The sequence below is a fragment of the Gymnoscopelus braueri genome, assembly GCF_963280865.1.
Source record: "Gymnoscopelus braueri genome assembly, chromosome: 24".
Lineage (NCBI taxonomy): Eukaryota > Metazoa > Chordata > Actinopteri > Myctophiformes > Myctophidae > Gymnoscopelus > Gymnoscopelus braueri.
Window position 1 is genome coordinate 31,724,206 of NC_137626.1, and position 22,919 is coordinate 31,747,124.

The 22,919-nt window shown below is 39.7% G+C and overlaps 1 protein-coding gene across 3 annotated transcripts; it reads left to right on the forward strand.

Moving 5' to 3' along the window:
* The first annotated feature begins 8,689 nt into the window (after positions 1–8,689).
* LOC308080945 (H-2 class I histocompatibility antigen, D-D alpha chain-like) lies at positions 8,690–21,515 on the forward strand. Of its 3 annotated transcripts, none has more exons than XM_080423062.1 (8): positions 8,690–8,856; positions 15,583–15,837; positions 17,553–17,831; positions 18,551–18,871; positions 19,448–19,549; positions 19,767–19,784; positions 19,895–19,966; positions 20,343–21,515. In XM_080423062.1, the coding sequence occupies exons 1-7, from the start codon at positions 8,808–8,810 to the stop codon at positions 19,939–19,941; spliced, it is 1,071 nt and encodes a 356-aa protein (XP_080279188.1). In that variant the 5' UTR covers positions 8,690–8,807; the 3' UTR covers positions 19,942–19,966; positions 20,343–21,515. The 3 variants fall into 3 exon arrangements, with proteins under 3 accessions (XP_080279188.1, XP_080279189.1, XP_080279187.1); XM_080423063.1 differs by having other exon boundaries at positions 20,349–21,515; XM_080423061.1 differs by lacking the exon at positions 20,343–21,515 and adding an exon at positions 20,182–20,266 and having other exon boundaries at positions 19,895–19,970.
* Positions 21,516–22,919: the final 1,404 nt, after the last annotated feature.

A 22,919-nucleotide genomic window follows, 5' to 3' on the forward strand; every position in this document is an offset into this window, starting at 1 on the left:
AAGTTGTAATTTTACTCCTGCTATCAACCCCGATTAAGAACATAATCCTGGCTTTAATGGTACACGTTCTTAATTAAAACTAATATTATTTGGTTTCGCTATTGTATTTATTATTATAGCAGCACACACGTGTGCAGTACACAAACACGTTGATCAGTGTGCATGCATGTATGTTGTTAGTAAGCCAGCCAGCAATATGTTAGGGTCAGGGGTCATCACCATGCAAGCTTGTGATGGACATTTTCATCGATATTCTATTTTTGCCACAGACATACAAAATAAGTGATCAATATTGTTTTGTTTTTTTATAATGAACTCCTAATGTGCCATGTTGTCTATGCCAATGTGCTAGACATTTTACAATGATAGTATATCTGCATTAACCACTGAATAACAAAGAAATATAAGCCATTGTTTTAAAAGCCAATCTACAAGCTCACAACACAATACATCATGACATGTTGAGAGATTGTAGATCTGGTATTTACAAAACATTTTAGAAATGTTTCTAATTATTTATGTATTTACTTAACCTATAATGACATGCCCAAAATGTGGATGCCAGCGTTAAAGAGGTTACCTATTCTGAAGAGAACCTTAAAGGAGGAGTTCACCCCAAAAATGACTTATTTTCTATCAATTACACACCCCATGAAGCCTTGATTTCATGGATTTATTTTTGTTTTAGTGGCATTCCTAAGACAATAATTTGATGACCGGGTGTATTTCCGGTAGGTGTCTCCTACCGGATACATTAGCCGGTAGGAGACGGGAAACAAATTATTAGCTTAGGAATGCTACAAAAATAAAAAAGAATCCATGGATTCAAGGCTTCACAGGGTGTGCAATTGATAGAAAATAAGTCATTTTTTGGGTGAACTCCTCCTTTAAGACTGCCAAGAGGCTAAGACAAGTATTAACTCATTGAGTGCCATTGACGTGTTTCACATGTTTTACCGCAATGGCGCAACGTGCCAATGACGTGTTTGACGTGTTTTTGAAAAAAAAAAAAAAAAAAAAAAAAAAAAATATATATATATATATATATATATATATATATATATATATATATATATATATATATATATATATATATATATATATATATATATATATATATATATATTTTTTTTTAAATGTTCAGAACCCAAGATATCATTATCTGAAGATTTGCTGCTCCATTCACTCCTTGTTTAACTTATTACTGAAAAAGGCTGTATCTCGGCTCCTAAGCACTTTTTTTTTCTATTAATTTTTGGCCCAGACATGCTATTTTCAACATCAGACAATTAATGTCAACAAGGTCGCGATGACCTCGTTGACATTTGTGAAACCACACAGTGCAACCCTCAGTGATTAGCACCCATCAGTGGATCGATTATACTGGAGATAAAAATTCTGTGACTACTTGAAAATCATTTTTTGTGATGCATCACAATTTTTGCTTTTGTGCAAATGGGTCCTTCTGAACAGATCTATTTTCGATCTTTTCATAGTTTAATTGTCTGACCACACCACATATGAATCCATTGTCTTAAAAGGATTAAACACACATTTTGCTATTTTCAGGTTGCTATTAGCTATTATCAAACATTACTGACAAGACATTAAGACAGCTAGACTGTCTTGTCCTCACCTGATGCAATCATGTACAGTACCTTGTACAATACCACAAATCTCCTGCAACATATTAATGAGCATGTCATCATTATTCAAACCAAATTGAATTCAAAGATTAGATTGTGAATATTTAGTATGTTTTTATATTACAAAATAATATATAGACTATAATTTGTATTTATTCAAAATAAATTAGACGTAGCCTGCGAGTTAGTTCAGGCAGCATATACTCGAGAGGTTACATACTGCGGCTATGCGGGTGCATACAGAGTTATTACAATACTATTACGCAGTCTTACGTCAGAGCTGACGTGACAATCAGCTGACCAATCAGCGGGTTATTTAAGCTCACCTCGGTCTTCGTTCATTCTCTGCTGTCATTTGTACCCCTGGTTGTTGGAATGCAACTGTTGGCTGCTCTAGCTTTTCTGTCTAGCCTTATTGTCGTCATGTCCTCTGCTCACTCCGAGTCGGACGACGGCATACTGTCCGATCCTGATGATAATGGTCCAGGTCCTGATAATCCAGACGAGGAGGATGAAATCCCCCCTACTGCTGAAGTGCAGAAAAGACGTAGTGCTCGCGGTACTCGAAAATTAGCTGACTGGCCTGTTGAGCGAATTCTGCAAAGCCTCTATGCCCGTAGCGTTCCCGTGACTCCAGGTCTAAGCCACGAGGAACTTCTGCAATTTCTGGTAAATTCAGAAGAGGTGCATGTTCAAGTTGGTTCGGCAACAACACCCTCCACCGAGTATGTCGGTAAAGGCAAAGGCCCAGCTAAAAGACGCTCAGCAGGTCGCCCCGCTGGTCCCGCTGCCGCTTCAAAAAAGAGAAAAACTACTCCGTCTGTAGGACAATCGTCCGGTAAAAGTAGCGATGACATCATCGTGTCTACTTTGCTAAGTATGAAAACTACACTCGACCAGGTCAACATCAGGATCAACGCGCTAGAAAATAGCAACAACAGTCCAGGTGTTTCCGGTTCTTCTATGCCATCTACGGGGTTTTCTCCAGGGACAACCAACGTGTTTCTCCCAGCGGGTTCTGCAGATCCCCCAGCAGCCGCTGTGGTCACCGTGTCACCTCAGAAAACCTGGGGAACAGCAGTTCCAGGCCCCGCCACAGGCTCTTCTTTCCTCTCTCCCGCTGCTGCCATCCCTGAGAGCCTCAGGAAGCATATTATCGCAGGTAAAAAGAGATCTGAGATGTTTAGCTATAATAATGAAAAGCGCTTCATCTAATTGTTCGCTTTTTCGACAGGGCATGATGTAAATCTGGTCAAGATACTGATAAACGCAGATGCGACCGATAGAAGATTGGTGGACTGTGGGGAGGTCTCTTTTGTCTTAAAGGATTCGGATCCGAGACTAACAAAAACGCTAACTTTAGCAGAATTTATTACGGCTTTTGGGGTCTATAGAGACTGCATCTGTGAGGTACACCCCCAGCGTAGAGAGGAACTGGACACTTACATGGCTATTATAGCCGATCTGGCTTTATCCTATGGCGGGTCCTTATTTTATGAGTACCATAAAGCTTTTTCTTGTAAAGCTGCCATGCTTATCAACAAGTTTAATCAGCGCCTGGATTGGTCCGTAGTCGATTTGTCTATCGTCAGTAGACATTTCTCTGGGCATAAATTCCTATGCTGCTCAGTCTGTGGTTCTTTTAACCATTCTGCTAACTTATGCCCCAAAACCGTGGTTAAACACGGGGTGACTCAGCAGCCTCAGGCAAATGTGAACCCCCCGTCTCATTCCGACTGGCAACCAAAGAAACAGGTGCGGTATATGCCAGGAAAAAACATTAACACTTGTAATAGTTTTAATGAAGGTGTATGCTCATTCATGAATTGTAAATTTATGCATATCTGCAGTTGGTGCGGGGACAGCCACCCGAGGTCCGTCTGCCCGCGGAGAACCCGCCCCTTAAAATCTCCGAAATAATAAAGGACCATCCATCTACGCCTGTGAATGTTCCTGCTCTGTCCAAGGCCCTCAAGAACCATCCTATTCGATCTTTTGTGAACTATTTGTTAACTGGTTTAGTCCAAGGGTTCATGGCTGGGTTGTGTTGGCTCCCTAAAATAACTTATGTCTGCAAAAATCTGCAGTCTGCGCTCCGAGAGCCCAATGTAGTAGATGAGCTTCTTGTAAAAGAAACTACCAAAGGTCATATGATTGGGCCTTTCAGTAAATCTCCTTTTTCCCTTTTTAGAGTAAGCCCTATAGGAGTAGCTACAAGAAAATACTCTGTGAAAAAGCGTATGATTATTGACCTCTCCGCTCCACATAATGGCTCAGTCCCAAGCATTAATGATTTGATTCCTCTCTATCCGTTTTCCCTTTATTATGCCTCTGTTGATAACGCCATTCAAATGATCAAAGCTGCAGGCGCAGGAGCTTGGTTGGGCAAAGCAGACATAACCGATGCTTTTAAAGTGATGCCACTTCATCCTTCACAGTGGCATCTGTTCGGGGTTAAATGGCGTGAAAAATATTATTTTGCAGTGAAATTAACTTTCGGGTGTCGCAGTAGCCCTCGTATTTTTGATTCTCTGTCAGAGGCGCTATGTTGGATTTTATCTAACACATACAAACTACCGTTTGTTCTTCATCTTTTAGATGATTTTCTGGTTGTGGATTTTTCCTATTCGCCTCCAGCGCGGTGTATTTCAATTCTAAGAGATTTATTCTCTTCTGTGGGAGTTCCCTTGTCAGAGGAGAAAACGATAGGCCCCCTCACCAGATTAGAATTTCTCGGAATTATGCTAGACAATGTTTTAATGCAAGCTTCTCTGCCAGAAGAGAAATTAATTCGCATCAGAGAATTTCTAAAACATTGTTTAGATTTAACTTCGCTGCCTAAACGTCAACTTCTCTCTCTGTTAGGCCATCTTAATTTCGCTATGCGAGTTATTCCCCAGGGCCGCTCCTTTGTTTCGCGTCTACTAGATATGGCAAAATCTGTGCCTAATTTACAGGATGTAATCTTATTAGATGAAGGATGCAAATCTGACATTCGATTCTGGTCTGCGCTACTGGACCAGTGGAATGGTGTCTCTTTTTTCTTCAATGATTTGGTTGAGACTTCCAATTCGCTAAAATTCTTCACAGATGCCGCCCCGTCTGTCGGGTTTGGAGGGTTTTACAATAACCAGTGGTTTGCAAAGCCTTGGCCGATTGAGTTAACCTCAATGGTTGGGCGGCTGTGGCTCAGGAGGTAGAGCAGGTCGTCCATTGATCCGTGGGTCGGCGGTTCGAATCCCAACTCCTCCTGTCCACATGTCGAAGTGTCCTTGGGCAAGACACTGAACCCTACATTGCCTCCAATGATTCGGTCGGCGCTAGCTTGCCACCATTGGTGTGTGAATGTGGGAAAAGTGGGGACGCTGGCGTCAACTGTTCGCTGCTCCACCTCCCAATGCCCCCCCCTGTATGAATGAATGAACCGTTGTAAAGCGCTTTGAGTAAGTTTGAGTACTTAGAAAAGTGCCATATAAATGCAATTCATTATTATTATTCATTATTAATGGCAGCCAGTCTTAAATCTATCGCGCTGTTTGAACTTTACCCAATTGTCATGGCATGCTTGATATGGGGGAAGGAATGGAAAAGGAAACAAATTACAGTGTTTTGCGACAATGAGGCAACAGTCACTATAATTAATAAAGGTCGTTCGTCCATTCCTATAATTAACAGTTTAATCAGAAGGGTATCATGGATGTGCATTAACGATAATTTCATTCTACGTGCATCTTTTATTCCGGGCTATAAAAATTCAGTAGCTGATGCTCTGTCCCGATTTAAATTTCAGGATTTCAGAGCGATGTGCCCCAACGCCGAGCCAACCAGCCTGCCGTGCCCTCCGTTTTGTCAAGCAATTCTAAATTAGGAGCAAATGATTATTTACAAGGTCTTTTGAGCTCAGCTGCTAAGATTATGAGGAAAGGACTGTCAAATAGTACATTAAAAGCTTATGATTCAGCTTGGTTTTTCTTCTCCTCTTTTTGTTTAAGTTTTTCTATTAACCCTATTCCAGTAAATATTCCCATAGTGTGTGCTTTCATAGTGCATTCCTCAGAATCCCGTAAACTTCAACCATCTTCAATTAAAGCTATGTTAGCTGGTGTTCAATTTCATTTGCGATGCCTGGACCCTTCATCATGCAGTCTTCTCAGTCATCCTTCCATTCGGCTACTGCTCAACGGGCTCAAAAAAGATCAACCTCAAGGGAAAGATAAAAGATTGCCTCTTACGATTAACTTGGTGCACCAGTTGGTGGGGAGACTTAGGCAAGGGTGTTTTTCTTATTATGAGGACAAAATGTTGGAAGCTATAATTCTCACCGCTTTTTATGGTTTCTTAAGGTGTGGGGAATTCACAACTCGGTCTCTCTCTTTTGATCCTCAGCATGTCACAATTTCTGATTTAACTTTTGAAGAGAATCTATTTACTTTATTCTTGAAACATTCAAAATCTGATAAATTTAAAAAAGGAGTACCTGTCATCATATCTAAGACTAATACAGTGTTTTGCCCCTTTTCTTCTATGTCTGTTTATCTGCAATGCCGAGCCCGGCATCTTCCACATGATCCCCTGTTTCTCATCCCCGGTGGCAAACCTATGACGAGATCCTGGTTTGCTGGGAAACTAAAGTCATTGTGCCAGTACTGCGGGCTGTCTCCAGAACTACTCTCCTCATTCTCTTCGCATCGGAGCGGCCACTACTGCAGCCTTGAAAGTGCCGGTCGCAACCTTAAAATCACTGGGCAGGTGGTCCTCAGCTGCCTATGAACGATATGTGCGGTTAAATCGGGGAGAGATCATTCTAGCTCAGAGTCTAATGAGTGCAAGTGTGTTGTAATTGCTGCATCTGAGTAGTAATAAAACTGTCGTTACTATGCATATATGGTGGTCGCTGGTGAGTTCATTGGTGGCATTATCACAGATTCATGTTAATAGTTCTCTTTGTGGTATTAATGGGGAATGGCAGCAAGGTTCAGTGTTCTCATTGGTTGGGTGCATCAAGGTGATGCGGTTGGTTAGCATCACGGTGATGCAGTAGAGTGGCTCATGCACAGAGCTCATGTTAAGTTTTAAGTAGCATATTCCTCTATGTGGCATTAGGGGAATGGCTAAGTGCTGTCATGCCATGGCAGCTAAGGCCTTTTAGTTCATATAAAGTTAGTATGTCCTAGCCGATCCCAGACGCTTGTCACAGTGTTTTGGGGGGAAAGATGGGATATCGGCTTGGTCAGTTGGTTCGAGGTAATCACCACACACATAGTGTTTCCCATCATATAGAATAATTCTTCTGGAGGGTTCTAGAGGAATTGCCTAAACTGCGGTGCGCAGTCATGGCCTCACATAGACGTTCACATTATGTTAGTATATCCTAGCATGATCCAGAATTGCTAGCGGCATATTCGTCACTGTCTCCATAGGAGTCAGTGGGATATCATGCTTGGATGAATCGGTGAGTGTTCACCTTAGGGCGTTCTTGGTTATGCAGTGTTGGGGGTTGTTATGTATGTATATCTATCTCCCTGCTCTAAATGGTTAATGATGTCTGTATGATTGTGCCGAGCAGGGAGAAAAATATTTGCAGAGCCGAACGCCAAGATAAATTATTATATACACACTTGTATTCACATTCATAATAAAATATTGGTTCAAACTATTCGTGAGTTATATGACTGAAATGAGACGTAGCCTGCGAGTTAGTTCAGGCAGCATATACTCGAGAGGTTACATACTGCGGCTATGCGGGTGCATACAGAGTTATTACAATACTATTACGCAGTCTTACGTCAGAGCTGACGTGACAATCAGCTGACCAATCAGCGGGTTATTTAAGCTCACCTCGGTCTTCGTTCATTCTCTGCTGTCATTTGTACCCCTGGTTGTTGGAATGCAACTGTTACTCCCACCACCACCCCAGCACCATCAGTGGGCTCTGCTATTGGTTCTGTTCCCCATGGGGGGTTGTTATGTATGTATATCTATCTCCCTGCTCTAAATGGTTAATGATGTCTGTATGATTGTGCCGAGCAGGGAGAAAAATATTTGCAGAGCCGAACGCCAAGATAAATTATTATATACACACTTGTATTCACATTCATAATAAAATATTGGTTCAAACTATTCGTGAGTTATCTGACTGAAATACAATTAAATAAAATGGGCCACGGACATAGACAAGTCTTGCCACGGACACGTTTGTCCGTGTACGGACATGTTGATGACCCCTGGTTAGGGTAGTTACACATTCAGATACATTAAATATTGTAATAATAAACGGGCCCCTTTTGATACGAAAAGAACCCACTGGAAAAGTGAAGGTAGGCTATGCCACTGCACCTATGCAGACACCAGATGCAGTGTTGTCCTCGCGATTTCAGATTGTTGTTTTATGCCTATGACAACAGCTTGTAAATCAACACAATTAGTTGATAGTAAGGCTAGTAAAAATTATCATGTGATTTGACCAATTACAACTATTTCATTATGAGTAGTTTTCAGTGGCAAAGTATTCTGTCTGTGGGATTTATGTTAGTTGAAATAAGGTTATATTCTGGGCCAGATCTGACTAGTTATGATTTGACTTGATCTGGCCTCGATCGGACTCTCTCTGATTCATCCAGGACGTCCATTTTCGTGGTCAGGAATTATTTTGGTTGAAATCAGGTGATATTCTGGGCCAGATCTGACTAGTCTTGGTTTGACTGGATCTAGCCCCAATCGAGACGTCACTGATTCGTCCAGGTCCTGACTGTGCTTGCTGGGAACCTAAACATCACTGACCACCATTAATATGCATCACTATATCTTAACCTGGTCACTGATCTGTCTCATATGTACTGTAGTTGAATACTGAATATAATGATGTACTTAAATGACTAATTAAAGTATTAGCAAGACACTTTAGTCTACATCTAAAGTTTCACTTTCATTTAACAACCTGCAGTGACTCAAGTTCACCTAGTAACAGTTACAGCATTTATTGAATTTCTATTGGTCGTAGACCGAGTTGCTACCTGCGCACTTTAACATTACACACTGTAAAGTGTTGAGCAGCCATTTGATCAGAGCTTTCATCTCAGAAGGTGGTAGATGAAGTTTCAGTCAAAATCATATGCACAACTTTTCAACTTATTTTACATTTTCTAATATTTTAATCTAAAGATGAAGGCTTTCACTGTGTTGTTGCTCTGTTTTTACACCACATCTGCAGGTAAGAGTTTACAGTAATTCAATAACTTATTGTAACAGGTTATTATTACAACAGCTCACATGGAAGCCTTGATATTTTTAGTTTGAGGCCATTTGTTGGGACTTTTGTCTGACTGAGATTTGAACTGTGTCTGTGACTGTAGGTATGAATACATAGGTATGTTAGTGTGATTTTGAGATATGCTATCCCCCCTATGCTTTATGCTATATGTGTTATGTGTGACATTCTCACACAAATATGACAGACGGTGACAAATCATATTGTTTCTGACATGATCCTCGCATTCCTCGGTTTTTATTATTATTTAGGCTATAGGTATTATATTATTGTTATTATTATGTTACTTCTCTATTAGGTGCAAGTGTAACAGACGTGATCTTGCGTTGTGTTGTAAAGCACCACAGACCAGGATTCTCAGTTGAGTTGATTTATTCTGATAAACAGACAAATAAGGCACATCACTGGTCTGCTCTGAACATGTGTTTCCACATAACAAATGCGCTCTCATAGCAGAGATAGACTAGTAATAATAATGAAAACATAAATATAATATGTACCTGATAAACAGACAAATAAGGCACATCACTGGTCTGCTCTAGCTGTAGAATACAACTCTCGTAGACGTATTTATGATTCTGACGTTTTCAATCTACGAGAGTTGTAGGGTTCACCCCCCATGGACACAGGGACTTTCAGCACTATACCCCGTAGACACTCCAAACATGTACAAATTGAAAAATACGGTGCTTACCCCCACGCCCCAAATGTTAACTCTCGCTACGGGGTAGTAGTTTAATGTAATAATCCAATAATAATCCAGTAATTTATTTAAATAAAGAAGTGTTTTAATGCCGTCTGTTGCCGAACGCCATTTTTTCACCCTCGTTTACTTCCTGTTTACATTGAGTGTAAATCCGGATTTCACCAGATGGGCGCGTCACTACCGCCCATTGGGAACTTCCGACAGAATTGGCCACAGACGGCATTAAAACACTTCTTTATTGAAAGATATGGATTATTACATCAAACTACTAGTTAACATTTGGGGCGTGGGGTTAAGCACCATTTTTTTTTCAATTTGTACATGTTTGGAGTGTCTACGGGGTATAGTGCTGAAAGTCCCTGTGGGGGGTGAACCCTACAACTCTCGTAGATTGAAAACGTCGGAATCATAACTACGTCTACGAGAGTTGCATTCTACAGCTAGGTCTGCTCTGAACATGTGTTTCCACATAACAAATGCTGCAAATAGAACAGATACAATATAATGAATATAGCTGCAAGCAGCGATAATACGGGGCCAGCGATTGCAGAGAGAAGAAAGAAAGAAGCAATGATAAGTAATATGCACAATAAGCCATAGAAACATAGAAGACCATGCAATTAACAAATGAGCATTTTAAACCCTCACTAACACTATGCCTCCCCCTAACCTCAAGAAATACTACACGTAAGCCTACGAATGTCAAATCATGATCACCTCAACACATCGCTATCCCAGGAGGAGATAGATTTTAACTTTTATAGTTTTATGACAATTATTCATCTGCGCCTAACACATACATGCAGACTCACATTTGTTTGAAACTTTGCAGTAATGTAGAGGGTCATTCCAAATATCACTGAAACCAATCGTTTGCAATTTTTTGAAAATGCAAACTTTAAACAAGCATAAGTTATGCCTCGTTTGGCCGAAAGTCGTGAAACTTGCTTACACTTGTGCCGTGACTCATGAGGAACACATCTATCACTTTGACTAGTAAGCTCCGCCCTTAGATTGTCCGCAATTTTGAGCAGTTTGAAAAACACTTTTGGCAGTTCTGGCTTAACCGTGCATACTTTTTACGAAACTTTTGAGCAGTTTGAAAAACACTTAAACCCAGGATTTTCAGCTATTTGCGTGAAACTATATCATCTGTGTGAGCTCCTTTTTCACCAGGTTAGGTCTGTCGGTCCAATGGCTTCTCTCTACAGCATCTGCCTGACAACCGCAAGGTCGCCGGTTCAAGGCTCACTTCATGCAGACTTCATTTAAAGTGCATTGCAAACAACATGACTGTATCAATGAATACGTGTGTAATTGTTAAAGATAACATGAAATGCTTATTTGAAAGTATGTTTTTTCAATATATGACATACTTCATTGTGAAAATAGCCGATCTACAATCTCACAACTTTTCAGATAGCAACGTTTTGTGAGCTTGTAGATCGGCTACTTTCACTAGTTTCTGTTCCGAGGACTTTTACTTGTACAATTTCTCTGTCGGTAGATGGTTAGGGAACCAGTGATCTAGAGTAGTTAGCAAAACAGAGGCTTGGTTCATCAGGGACGGAAAGAGTTATATATATCAACAGACACTGCCAGGGCTATCATATCTCTAGCTAAATGAGTAGAAAGGCAGCCTATGAGTATGGAGGTCACTGGTTCGATCCCTGTCCCCGACGATGTGTTGAGGTGATCATGATTTGGCATTCTTATGCTTACGCGTAGTATTTCTTGAGCTTAGGGGTAGGCATAGTTTTACTGAGGTGAGGGTTTAAAATGCTCATGTTAATTGCATGGTTTTCTTTCTCTCAAGTTCAGTCTTCTATGTTTCTATGGCTTATTGTGCATATTACTTATCATTGCTTCTTTCTTTTTTCTTTCTGTATTCACTGGCCCCGTATTATTGCTGCTTGCAGCTGTATATATTTTTTAATTTTGTTTTATATATTTTTAAAAATCAGCCTCAAATTGGTTAAACTATTTTTTTAATGTTGGTTTTACTTTTCACAGTAAACCTAGATTAATAAAATTGCCCCACTACTTTAAACTGTGATTTAAATTTCAGGTAGACAGGCAGACAGACAGACAGGCAGACAACCTGAAAGCATAATGTCTTCGGTCATGGCTGTCTGCCAGCAGAGGCATCAAAATGTAATCCACCCACTCACTCTGAGAATACAATGGAGTCATGACGACTTTTGGTAGGGACACTCTTTTACTTGTAACACCAACATGTAATGTGTCTCCACCTACTCACTGCTGACTGCTGAGTACAGAATGGAGTCATGACGACTTTTGATAGGGACACTCTTTTATGAAGTTCATGACTTAGCTTAGCCTACATAATTATGTACATAAAGCAGATGGAAAGCCCACTCTAGCGTACACGTTAAAAAGGTGTTTGAGTGCTTATTATATGTTATATGATATTATATACTGTACAGATGGCTGCCTTTACAGAGGACGGGGCTACTTGAGGACAAGAGGAGATCAAGTTGTACCAACTAAACTAGTTTTATGTTTGGCAAGCGGTAGCTTTAATAGTTGTGTTTTCCATTCAGGTAAACAGGTATTCTATGCTGATGAGAATGTCTTAGAACATTGTTGTGATTCCATGCGTAGGTATGTTGTGAGGTGTGGAGATGGAACAATAGAGACATCAACTTGACTGTCAAAACAGATGAGTAGCTGATGAGAGATTAGATAATTAAGGTCAGGACAGCATTTAACCCACTCAAACCGGGAACGCATCTGTGTAACCACTTTAACCATTATTGTATACTTTGGCTATTTAAAAATAGCAGATATACAAGCTCATAGCGCGGCACGACGTGCGCACGTGCGCGCCGAAATCCGTGTGCAAAAAATTGCGGTTTCTGGGTGATTTTTGTTAGTTTCTTTTTGGTTTTTGGTTACTTTATTTCGGTTATAGGGTTAGGGTTAGGTTAGGGTTAGGTTATTTAATTCATATTTTTGCCTGATTTTACTGATTTATTATCAAAAAAGTAACTGGGGGGGTTACCGCGGGGGGGACCGCGCTACAGGACGTGCAATAACCCCAAGTTTGCAACTACTTTCGTCTGCGCCCTTCACCGGGTATGGTCTAGTTATATATAATTTGCACAATTCCCAGAATTTCCCAGCATAACATTTGGGAAGGCTTAGCCTACCCTAGCCTTCATTACCCTGTGGTGGCCCTCATGCATCATCAAAGTTGCCCACCCCTGTACTACATAGCACAGGGGTGGTCCCAGGTTTGATTCCCGAGCCCGATGGACCTTTGCTGCGTGTCACTCCTTGACTGTCTCCCCGTTTCATGTCAATCTCCACTGTTCTATCGAAATAAAGGCAAATAAGCCCCAAAAAGATGATTTCTACCTATACACAGTTTAGACAAATACATTCTGAAACTAGAAAAAGTGCTCCTCGGAGCACAGGTCTCCGCCAGGTCAGGTAGATTATTGTGGCCTCCTGGTGGCGCTATAATAGGCCAATGTGAAAAGGGTGCCATTTCTTAGGCCTTTCAGGGCAGAGTGTGCGTGCAAAGTATGAGACCTCATATAGTATGATGTGACTGTATGAGACATCATATAGTATGATGTGACTGTATGAGACCTCATATAGTATGATGTGACTGTATGAGACCTCATATAGTATGATGTGACTGTATGAGACCTCATATAGTATGATGTGACTGTATGAGACCTCATATAGTATGATGTGACTGTATGAGACCTCATATAGTATGATGTGACTGTATGAGACCTCATATAGTATGATGTGACTGTATAGACCTCATATAGTATGATGTGACTGTATAGACCTGATGATTACTGCTGCTCTAAGTGCTGTTTCTGGGCTGTCTTCTATTCTAAAAGGGAGAAAAGAATGATACACGTCAACAATGGAAACACAAAAATCAGGGGCGGACTGGCCATTTGGCGTACCAGGCAAATGCCCGGTGGGCCGCTGGGCCAGTGGGCCGCTGCCCCCCCCCAAAAAAACCAAAACAACTAGTTTAGTTGGTACAACTTGATCTCCATCTTGTCCTCAAGTAACCCCGTCCTCTATAAAGGCAGCCATCTGTACGGTATATAATATCATATAACATATAATAAGCACTCAAACACCTTTTTAACGTGTACGCTAGACTAGAGTGGGCTTTCCATCTGCTTTATGTACATAATTATGTAGGCTAAGCTAAGTCATGAACGTGTCCCTATCAAAAGTCGTCATGACTCCATTCTGTACTCAGCAGTCAGCAGTGAGTGGGTGGAGACACATTACATGTTGGTGTTACAAGTAAAAGAGTGTCCCTATCAAAAGTCGTCATGACTCCATTCTGTACTCAGCAGTCAGCAGTGAGTGGGTGGAGACACATTACATGTTGGTGTTACAAGTAAAAGAGTGTCCCTATCAAAAGTCGTCATGACTCCATTGTATTCTCAGCAGTGAGTGAGTGGATGGATTACATTTTGATGCCTCTGCTGGCAGACAGCCATGACCGAAGACATTATGTTCTCAGGTTGTCTGTCTGTCTGTCTGCCTGTCTACCTGAAATTTAAATCTCAGTTTAAAGTAGTGGGGCAATTTAATTAATCTAGGTTTACTGTGAAAAGTAAAACCAACATTAAAAAAATAGTTTAACCAATTTGAGGCTGATTAAAAAATATATATAAAACAAAATAAAAAACTCTTCATCTTTACACATGAACTTAGGACCTCTGCCGACAAAACGTTAGTGGCGGATTTTCCATAAGTGAAAGAATTAAGCTTTTAAGAGCCAATGACTGTTTTTCATATAATTCAAAATGGTGGGAGATCTAAAGGTCAGAGGTCAAAAATCAGAGTGTGAAAGTTGTTCAGCATGAGGAGACGCATGTGTGTATCATAGACTGTATAGGTGTGTATTGAAGTTTCATGGCTGTAGGTCAAACAGGGCATGAGTTGTACCTGTTCAAAGTTGGCATTTTCAATTGAGTGTTATAGCGCCACCTTTTGACAAAAGCTTGTGAGAATTATTTCTTGATAGTTTTTCATGACCATCTACCATATGGCTGAGTTTCGTAAAAAGCGACAGCACGGTTCAGCCAGAACTGCGAAAAGTGGCAGAAGGAGAAGAAAAATACTGCCAACATCAAAACGGAGCCCAGCTCAGTGCCTGAGCTCTGGCCCGTAAAAATACAATCAAAATGATCAGGCTGTGCCTACACAACTCTGGGTACATATGTATTAAAGTAATACTAGGTAACGTTTTCAACAAAACTAAAGTTAAATTGTATATCTTTTGCGAGTGGCAAAAGTGCTATTAACAAAAAGGAACCTCACGCTGATTTTAAGATAATGTAGGATTGGAAGATCGAAAAAGAACAGAAAAAGAAAGCACAGCTCATGGTAACTAATGCTCCATTGGCTAAGAGAAACGATCCGTAGATAGTATAAAACAATTAAAAGATCGCTTTTTGAAACGCTTCCGGCTTCCGGTGAAAACGAATGGAATTCTGGGTAATCGAGGACTAGGGAAATTGTATGCAGTGACGGTAGTGACCAGCAGAGGTTGCTAAAAATCGTTATTTGTGATTCTGCATTGTACAACTTTAATATCCTGCACAGTTGTGACTGAAAATGAACAAAATAAATGAAATAATCTGCACAGTAGAATGAACACAACCTACATAGCAGAGATAGACTAGGAATTTAGGAAGTAGTTAGGTGACGTCATTCCCTTAGAGGCAGCCGCCAATTCTCTTAAAGTGACAGAGCACTAGATCACAATACACATTTGATGTCTGGGCAAGTGGAAGCATTATTATTAACCATGTAAACTCTATGTGTTACACAAGCAATAATACCTTAATAATTTACCTCATGCTAAATAATTATAGGACAAATGTTCTGTCAATGTTCAAGTAAATAAACTAAACTAAAAACAAATTAAAATAATTTTTGCTCTATTTCAGCGATTCATTCCTTGAAGTACATTGCTACTGCCAGCACTGGTTTGAGTGAATTCCCTGAGTTTGTGGCTGTGGGCCTCCTGGATGATGAGCTGATGGCATACTATGACAGCAACATCAACATCTATGTGAACAAACAGAGCTGGCTGGAGAATCTGAGACAACAGCATGAGGAGATGCAGGCTAGACTTAGAGGAGATGTATATCGCACCAAAAACCATCTTAAGGAGGCCATGATGCGGTTCAACAAATCAGACGGTAACACTAACCTAAAGCTTTACTGTATTCATCATTACTGCTCTCCCTTTACACACACTGCTGTATAGTGTATGTTAATATACTGTACTACTGTCTATAGACTGGTGTATGTTAATATATTGTTCTGTATATAGACTAGTGTATGTTAATATATTGTACTGTCTATAGACTAGTGGTGTATGTTAATATACTGTACTGTCTATAGCAGTGGTTCTCAAAGTGGGGTCCGGGGACCCCCAGGGGTCGCACAGTGATGCGGCGTGTTGTGAGCTTGTAGCTCTGGTATTTAAAAAAAAATTCACATGGGGGTCCTTGACATCAAAACATCAAAAAGAACCACTGGTCTATTATGTTAATATATTGTACTGTCTAGACCAGTGGTTCTCAACCTGTGGGTCGGGACCCGATTTTTAATACCTTAAAAGGGGGGGGGGGGGGAGAAAATGACTGCATAAAGTAAAGTGCATTACTGCATCAAAAGTAAGTAATAAACAAACTACTATTAAAAACTGGTCAAACATTGGCCAAATTGTTAAATAATATAAGAAAGAGGCAATTTTCTTTTTCAACCCTTCCATTGTGTTAGGGTCATTTCTGACCCGTTTCAAGTTTAAATAGGTAAAAAGTACCCTTTACATTTTTTTATTGGAACAAGGCTTCATGATATCCTCAGACACTATTTTAACGCAACAAAATGTGTTACCACCATTTTAGTTAATTCTGATGGTCTCTATAAAAAATAAGTGACATCTGTGGTGTTAAGGGTCAAATATGACCCGGCAGAGAAGTGTGGCTCGATTCCCCCCAAATTGTCAATATTCATGTTTACAGGTTTGAGAGTGAGAGTAACTTGTCCTCAATTTGCATTTGCTATTAAGAGTAAAATAAAGTTTGGGTTTATGAAAAATAAATGACTTTTTTACCTTCTACGGTATACAGGTCCATTTTGACCCTTAACACCACAGATGTCACTATTTTTTATAATATTAACATTTTTTTAAGTTAAAAAACTAAAACAAGTATTTTTTTTAATTACATTTTTATTTTGAGAAGTGTGTTCTAATATTAGTCTATTATACTGTAGCTACATAACATCATTATCCATTGTCTTCATTAGAGATATATTGAAAGATGAAACCCTAACCCTAACTCAAAATAATATTTTAAAAAGTGTTTTACATGGATATGAATGCATAACAAGTCAGCTAAAAAATTAATTAACACAATGCAAGGTTTAAATAGCCGATCTACAAGCTCACAACGCCTCACAATATTTAGCTGTGGAACCGAGTCAAACTAAATGTAATGCCTCAACTCCTATAATTCCAAGTGCTTGTCAGGGTGGGGGGTCCCCAGTTCAAATGATTATTTTGGGGGGTCCCCAGTTCAAATATTACTTTGGGGGGTCCCGGCCTGAAAAGGTTGAGAACCACTGGTCTAGACTAGAGTATGTTAATATATACTATATACTATACTACTATACTATATACTATACTGTTTGCAGACTAGTTTATGTTACTATACTGTAACTATAGAGTAGACTTTGTAGAGTGTGTGTGTGTGTGTGTGTGTGTGTGTGTGTGTGTGTGTGTGTGTGTGTGTGTGTGTGTGTGTGTGTGTGTGTGTGTGTGTGTGTGTGTGTGTGTGTGTGTGTGTGTGTAGCAGAACTGTAGCAGGATGTGGTTTAATTCACTGTCTGTCTGTCTGTCTCTCAGGTGTCCACATGATGCAGTATATGATTGGTTGTGAGTGGGATGATGAGACTGGATACATTGATGGTTTTTGGCAGATTGGTCATGATGGAGAAGACTACATCTCATATGACCTGAAGACAGAGTCATGGGTTGCTCCAATACCACAGGCCTTCATCATGAAACTGAGATGGGAACAAAACACAGCTTTCATGGCACATATGAAGTATGAGATGACCAGTTACTGCATTGAATCGCTGAAGACGTATGTGAACTATGGGAACAAGACTGTACAGAGAACAGGTACAACATGATGTGATGGAGTTGTACTTTGATAGATATGTTAAGATGTAGTAACATTACTATGAGAACAACAGTGAAGAGCTACAACAACATGATATGATGGAGTTGTACTTACTGTAGATACATTTTAGAGAAAATGTCCTTAGTTTTAGTCTTTAACAATATTTCATACATGAGATTAATATTTTGGGTGCAGGATACATGGATATGTGGATATGAAATCTGATTTGTCAATTGTCAGTAACTCAGTATATTAAGCTGTGCCAGTTTTAAGCCCTGTTGTGAAAGATTTCCAAAAATCTTCAAAACTAGTGAAAATATCACATGAGGTTGTAGATCTGCTATTTAAAAAAAAAAATCTTGTTGAATCTCGCCCATGATTACCCCATATTACAATCCAAACCAAAGCTAACACTAAAAAAAAAAAAAAAAAACTAATACAAAATGCAAAACTAAAATAACCTATAGGAAGTTGTACAAATATGTTGTAGTATCATTACTATGAGAAGAACAAAGGACAGGTACAACATGATGTGATGGACTTGTACTTAGATAAATAGTAGGCTAACATTACTATGAGAAGGCTCAAAGGTGTTTTATTGTCATGAAATACAACAGTTCTTACATCAAATCAAAGCCGACAAATCCAAAACACTAACAAAAGATTTCTCTCTCTCTCTCTCTCTCTCACTCACTCACTCACTCACTCACTCACTCAGAGCTCCCCTCTGTATCTTTTCTCCAGAAGACTCCCTCTTCTCCAGTGAGGTGTCACGCTACAGGTTTCTTCCCAGACAGAGTCATCATGTTCTGGGCTAAAGATGGAGAGAAGCTCAGTGACAACGTGGACCATGGAGAGCTCCTCCCCAACCATGATGGAACCTTCCAGATCAGTGCTGACCTGAACGTGTCTTCAGTCAAACATGAAGACTGGAAGCATTACAACTGTGTGGTTCAGCTCTATGGGGTCAAAGAGGACATCCAGACCAGACTGGATCCAAACCTGATCAGGACCAACCGGAGGAAACCAGCTGATGAAGGTAGAGATAAAACACACGTTGTCACAGTTAGACGTTTTCTGTCTTGTCTATGTCGTATTTATATGTGTTGTGTTGTGTTATGTTATGTTCTAGTTTTCATAGTTCTATGTTCTATGTTCCCCAGCTGTATCTAATTTGTAATCACCTCTCATGTGTATTTGAGTTCTGTTCCCTAGTCAGTCCTTGTGAGGTCATTGTTTAGTGTTTGTGATGTTTTATCTGTTAACCTGTATTAAAACTCCCAATCATGGGTACCGCTACCTGCCTGGCTGTCCTGTATTTGGGTTCTCACCACACCTGCATGTGACACATGTACTTGTTCTTCATGCATTTTGTTTCATTTTGATTTATTATATCTGTTGTTCTCCTTATGGGGCTTTGTGGGACATACAGCTTCTGTTATCCAGTTAGGTTGTGATTTCATGTCATTTTGTGACTCTTCATGGTGAACGTATAAACATGTAATTATGGACATTATTTACACATGAGAAATGTTTTTTCTTCTTGGATTCAGTTCATGAAATGAGTCAGAGGTGATGTTAAGGTGTGAATTGTTGTTTTTCTGTCTTGATGCAGGAGGATCTTCTAGTGTCATCATCATTGCTGTTGTAGTTGTGGGTCTGATTGTTCTCATTGGTGTGGTTGTTGGACTGCTGCTGAGGAAAAGGTCCAAACCTGGTAAGTTCGCATGACGACACATCAATACTGCTCTGTTTGAACAGTACAGCTTCTATAGGATGTAGAGACCACACAACAATTATACTTGAATTATAATAATAACAATAACAACAACAACAACTACAATAGTATACACTGATATGTCCCTTGTATTATTTTATACTGTATTATACTTTAACTCACTCCTAATATCCTTTATCTTTTCTTCTGTTGTCAGGATTCACTCAGACTAACAGTAAGTGAACACAGAATCTAAGGTTGTTCATACTGAACATGAGTCTCTTCTATGGTTCATATTTGTTATTTGCTGTTGTCTCAGTTTAATGTAAAAATGTGTCTTTGCAGCTGATGAAGACTCTGGTGATGCTAGTGGCATCGCTATGAAGACATGAAGCTCTGTTCAGCCTCACACAACCTGTAAGTATCAATGTGTACGTTATTGATGTGTCAGAGTGCCGTATTGTGTTTTTTCTTTGTAAACCTAACTTAGTTAACATAACTTAGTCTGGGCTTTATTGCAGAGTTACAGAGAGTGACGGTTCGAGCCCATGCTCTTCTTCAGACTGAAGAAGAGCATGCAGACTCGAACCGTCACTCTCTGTAACTCTGCAATACAATTTTGACAAAGCGAGCTATTGTTTGAGGCTCTACTTTGTGCGCTACTACCCTTTGATCCTGACTCCATGTATGACAAGATTTCAGTCCGATCAGATCGCCATTGATTTGTTCCGTCCCCCCGGTGTATGTGTGTGTGTGTGCGGGGTTTCCTATGTTTCCTTCCTCCATGTGTCAGGAGCAGGGCTTTGGAGAGACAGTGAACAACAACTCATCAGCCAACCCCACATGCAGTGAAACTCAGTCTGTCCAATGTGTGTGTGTGTGTGTGTGTGTGTGTGTGTGTGTGTGTGTGTGTGTGTGTGTGTGTGTGTGTGTGTGTGTGTGTGTGTGTGTGTGTGTGTGTGTGTCTTTTAATATGATTATATTAAATACCTTTAAAGTAATACAATGCAGGTCCACAAAATAACGTTTTTTAGCAGCCTCTGCTGGTCATTACCTTCACTGCAGGCCGTTCGTTTATTCCTCCGTTACCCAGAATTCCATTTGTTTTCACCGGAAGACGGAAGCGTTTCAAAAAGCGTTCTTTTAATTGTTTTATACTATCTGTGGATCGTTTCTCTTAGCCAGTGGAGCTTTAGTTACCGTGAGCTGTGTTTTTTTTTTCTGTTGTTTTTCAAATCCTACAATCTCTTAAAAACAGCGTGAGATTCCTTTTTGTTATTAGCGTGGTAGTTCCTGGCCAAACAGGAAACCGGTGCGGTAGTTCCTGGCCAAACACGAAACCGGTGCGTTTCCGTTTTCCGGCCGGATGACGTCATTTTCGTGGGAAAGGCTCACCGAGCCACCTTTTCAATAGAAATTATAATACAAAAGGCTTTCGGGGGTGAAATTCATGGAGTGGGTGTTGTGAAACATTTGCCACTCACAAAAGATATACAATTTAACTTTAGTTTTGTTTAAAAAGTTACCAAGTATTACTATAATTGGATAGCTGCGTTTTAAAAATGTTGCGCTACATTATTTTACCGTTCAACTTCTATGATTGTACATTCAGTGTGACATCTGTAATACAGTTTGATAAAGAAGTGATCCGTTTCACATATTTGTTTAAGATGAGGCACTTATCATTCTGTTTCCATGAGAAACACTGTGATACCAGTTGGTCATTTATTGAATACATAATCATTGTGTTTTGGGGAGACTTTGTAATTATTCTCTGTCTAGATCAGGGGTCTTCAACATTTTCAGGCCAGGGACCCCCTAGCTGAGAGAGAGATGAAGCAGGGTCCCCCACTATATAATAATAATACAAACAATGAGGTCTGCTTTTTTCCTCTACAGATACCTCTTTGCCAAAAATAGTTCTCCTCAGAAAAGAGATGCTAGGGTTCAAGTGGTTAATGTAAAATTTTTTTATCCTATCACACAAAGATTTGGCGGACCCCCTGTAGTAACTCTGAGGACCCCCTAGGGGTCCCGGACCCCTGTTGAGGACCCCTGCTCTAGATTATTGTGTAGCTTGACAATTACAAATTACAATAAACAGCAATGTGATCCCTACGACCAAATATAGATCAAGTATTGATTTATTGCTTTTAATGATCATTCATAGCATGCAGCTGATGACACTGAGAACAACAGAAGAACTTAATAATATTACTTTAAATATCCTCTCCAGGCATGTTTTGAAGTTATAATAAAACATTTTTTTTCCATGTAGTTTCCCATGTAGTAAGAAAAAGAAGAAAACACTTTTTTTAAGTTAAAGGTCTGTAAGCACATCTCTTTCATTGAGAAATTCTGGACCTATTAATAATAAGCCTTGTCCACTGAGGATGCATGAAGAGATGCAAACGATAAGAGGAGAGGAAACGATTCAAATAAGGAAATAGTATTACCCAGACATTGAATTTCTCTAAAAACATGTTTTTAGAAAAATGAGAAGTTACAAAAGACGTGCTTTCCCTCTTAAGCATCGCATGAAGTGACGCCCAGCGCCGTTTCTGATAACAGCGGGACAGCTGGACCTGCTGCCAGCGTCTGTTAGCCTGGTAAGCCATCCCGGTCGTGGTGGTTTACCAGGCTAAGCGTCTGTCGCTACGGGATATGCCTCGCTACAGTTTCACATCAGCTCTATCCCCAAATCCATCCCTCACCCTGCATATCACGTCACGTGACACCAACACGCTAATAACAGGTCCATGTGAAACTTAAGGATCAATACAACTACTTAAAAATGTACTTGAGTAAAAGTACAAAAGTATTGGCATCAAAATGTACTTAAAGTACCAAAAGTAAAAGTACTCATTATGCAGAATGTCCCATTTCAAGTTTTCAAATGAAATGTCTAAAAATCTTTTGAAAATAGCAGATCTACAAGCTCACAATGTGTTGCGAGAGCTTGTAGATCAGCTATTTTCAAATGGCCGAAATGTATGGCTGAAGTGGTTAATGCATGTTTTGCAATAATAATCAAAATCTACAAAGTAACTAGTAACTACATTTTTCAAATAAAAGTAAAAGTGCAATTTTTGGATCCGAGATGTAGTGGAGTAGAAGTTAAAGTATTGGATATTGGAAATACTCAAGTAAAGTACAAATACCTCATAATTGTACTTAAGTAGAGTAGGCTACTTAAGTAAATGTACTTAGTTACTTTTAACCACTGGACAGAAATACGTGTAAAAGTGCTCAGTGTATCACTGCTCTATGTTACAGCAGGGGAAATTATGTCTATTAAGACAATAGACAATATTTCAGATATGTTGATTCTAACCAAATTACTGTATTTGAGGTATTTAATTATGTCTAG

Bases quoted from the DNA above. Each gene is read 5' to 3' on its own strand.
- LOC308080945 (XM_080423062.1), top strand. From the start codon at position 8,808: ATGAAGGCTTTCACTGTGTTGTTGCTCTGTTTTTACACCACATCTGCA. The intron at 8,857-15,582 runs GTAAGAGTTTAC...GCTCTATTTCAG, and splicing joins TTTTTACACCACATCTGCAG to CGATTCATTCCTTGAAGTAC. The intron at 18,872-19,447 runs GTAGAGATAAAA...GTCTTGATGCAG, and splicing joins GAGGAAACCAGCTGATGAAG to GAGGATCTTCTAGTGTCATC.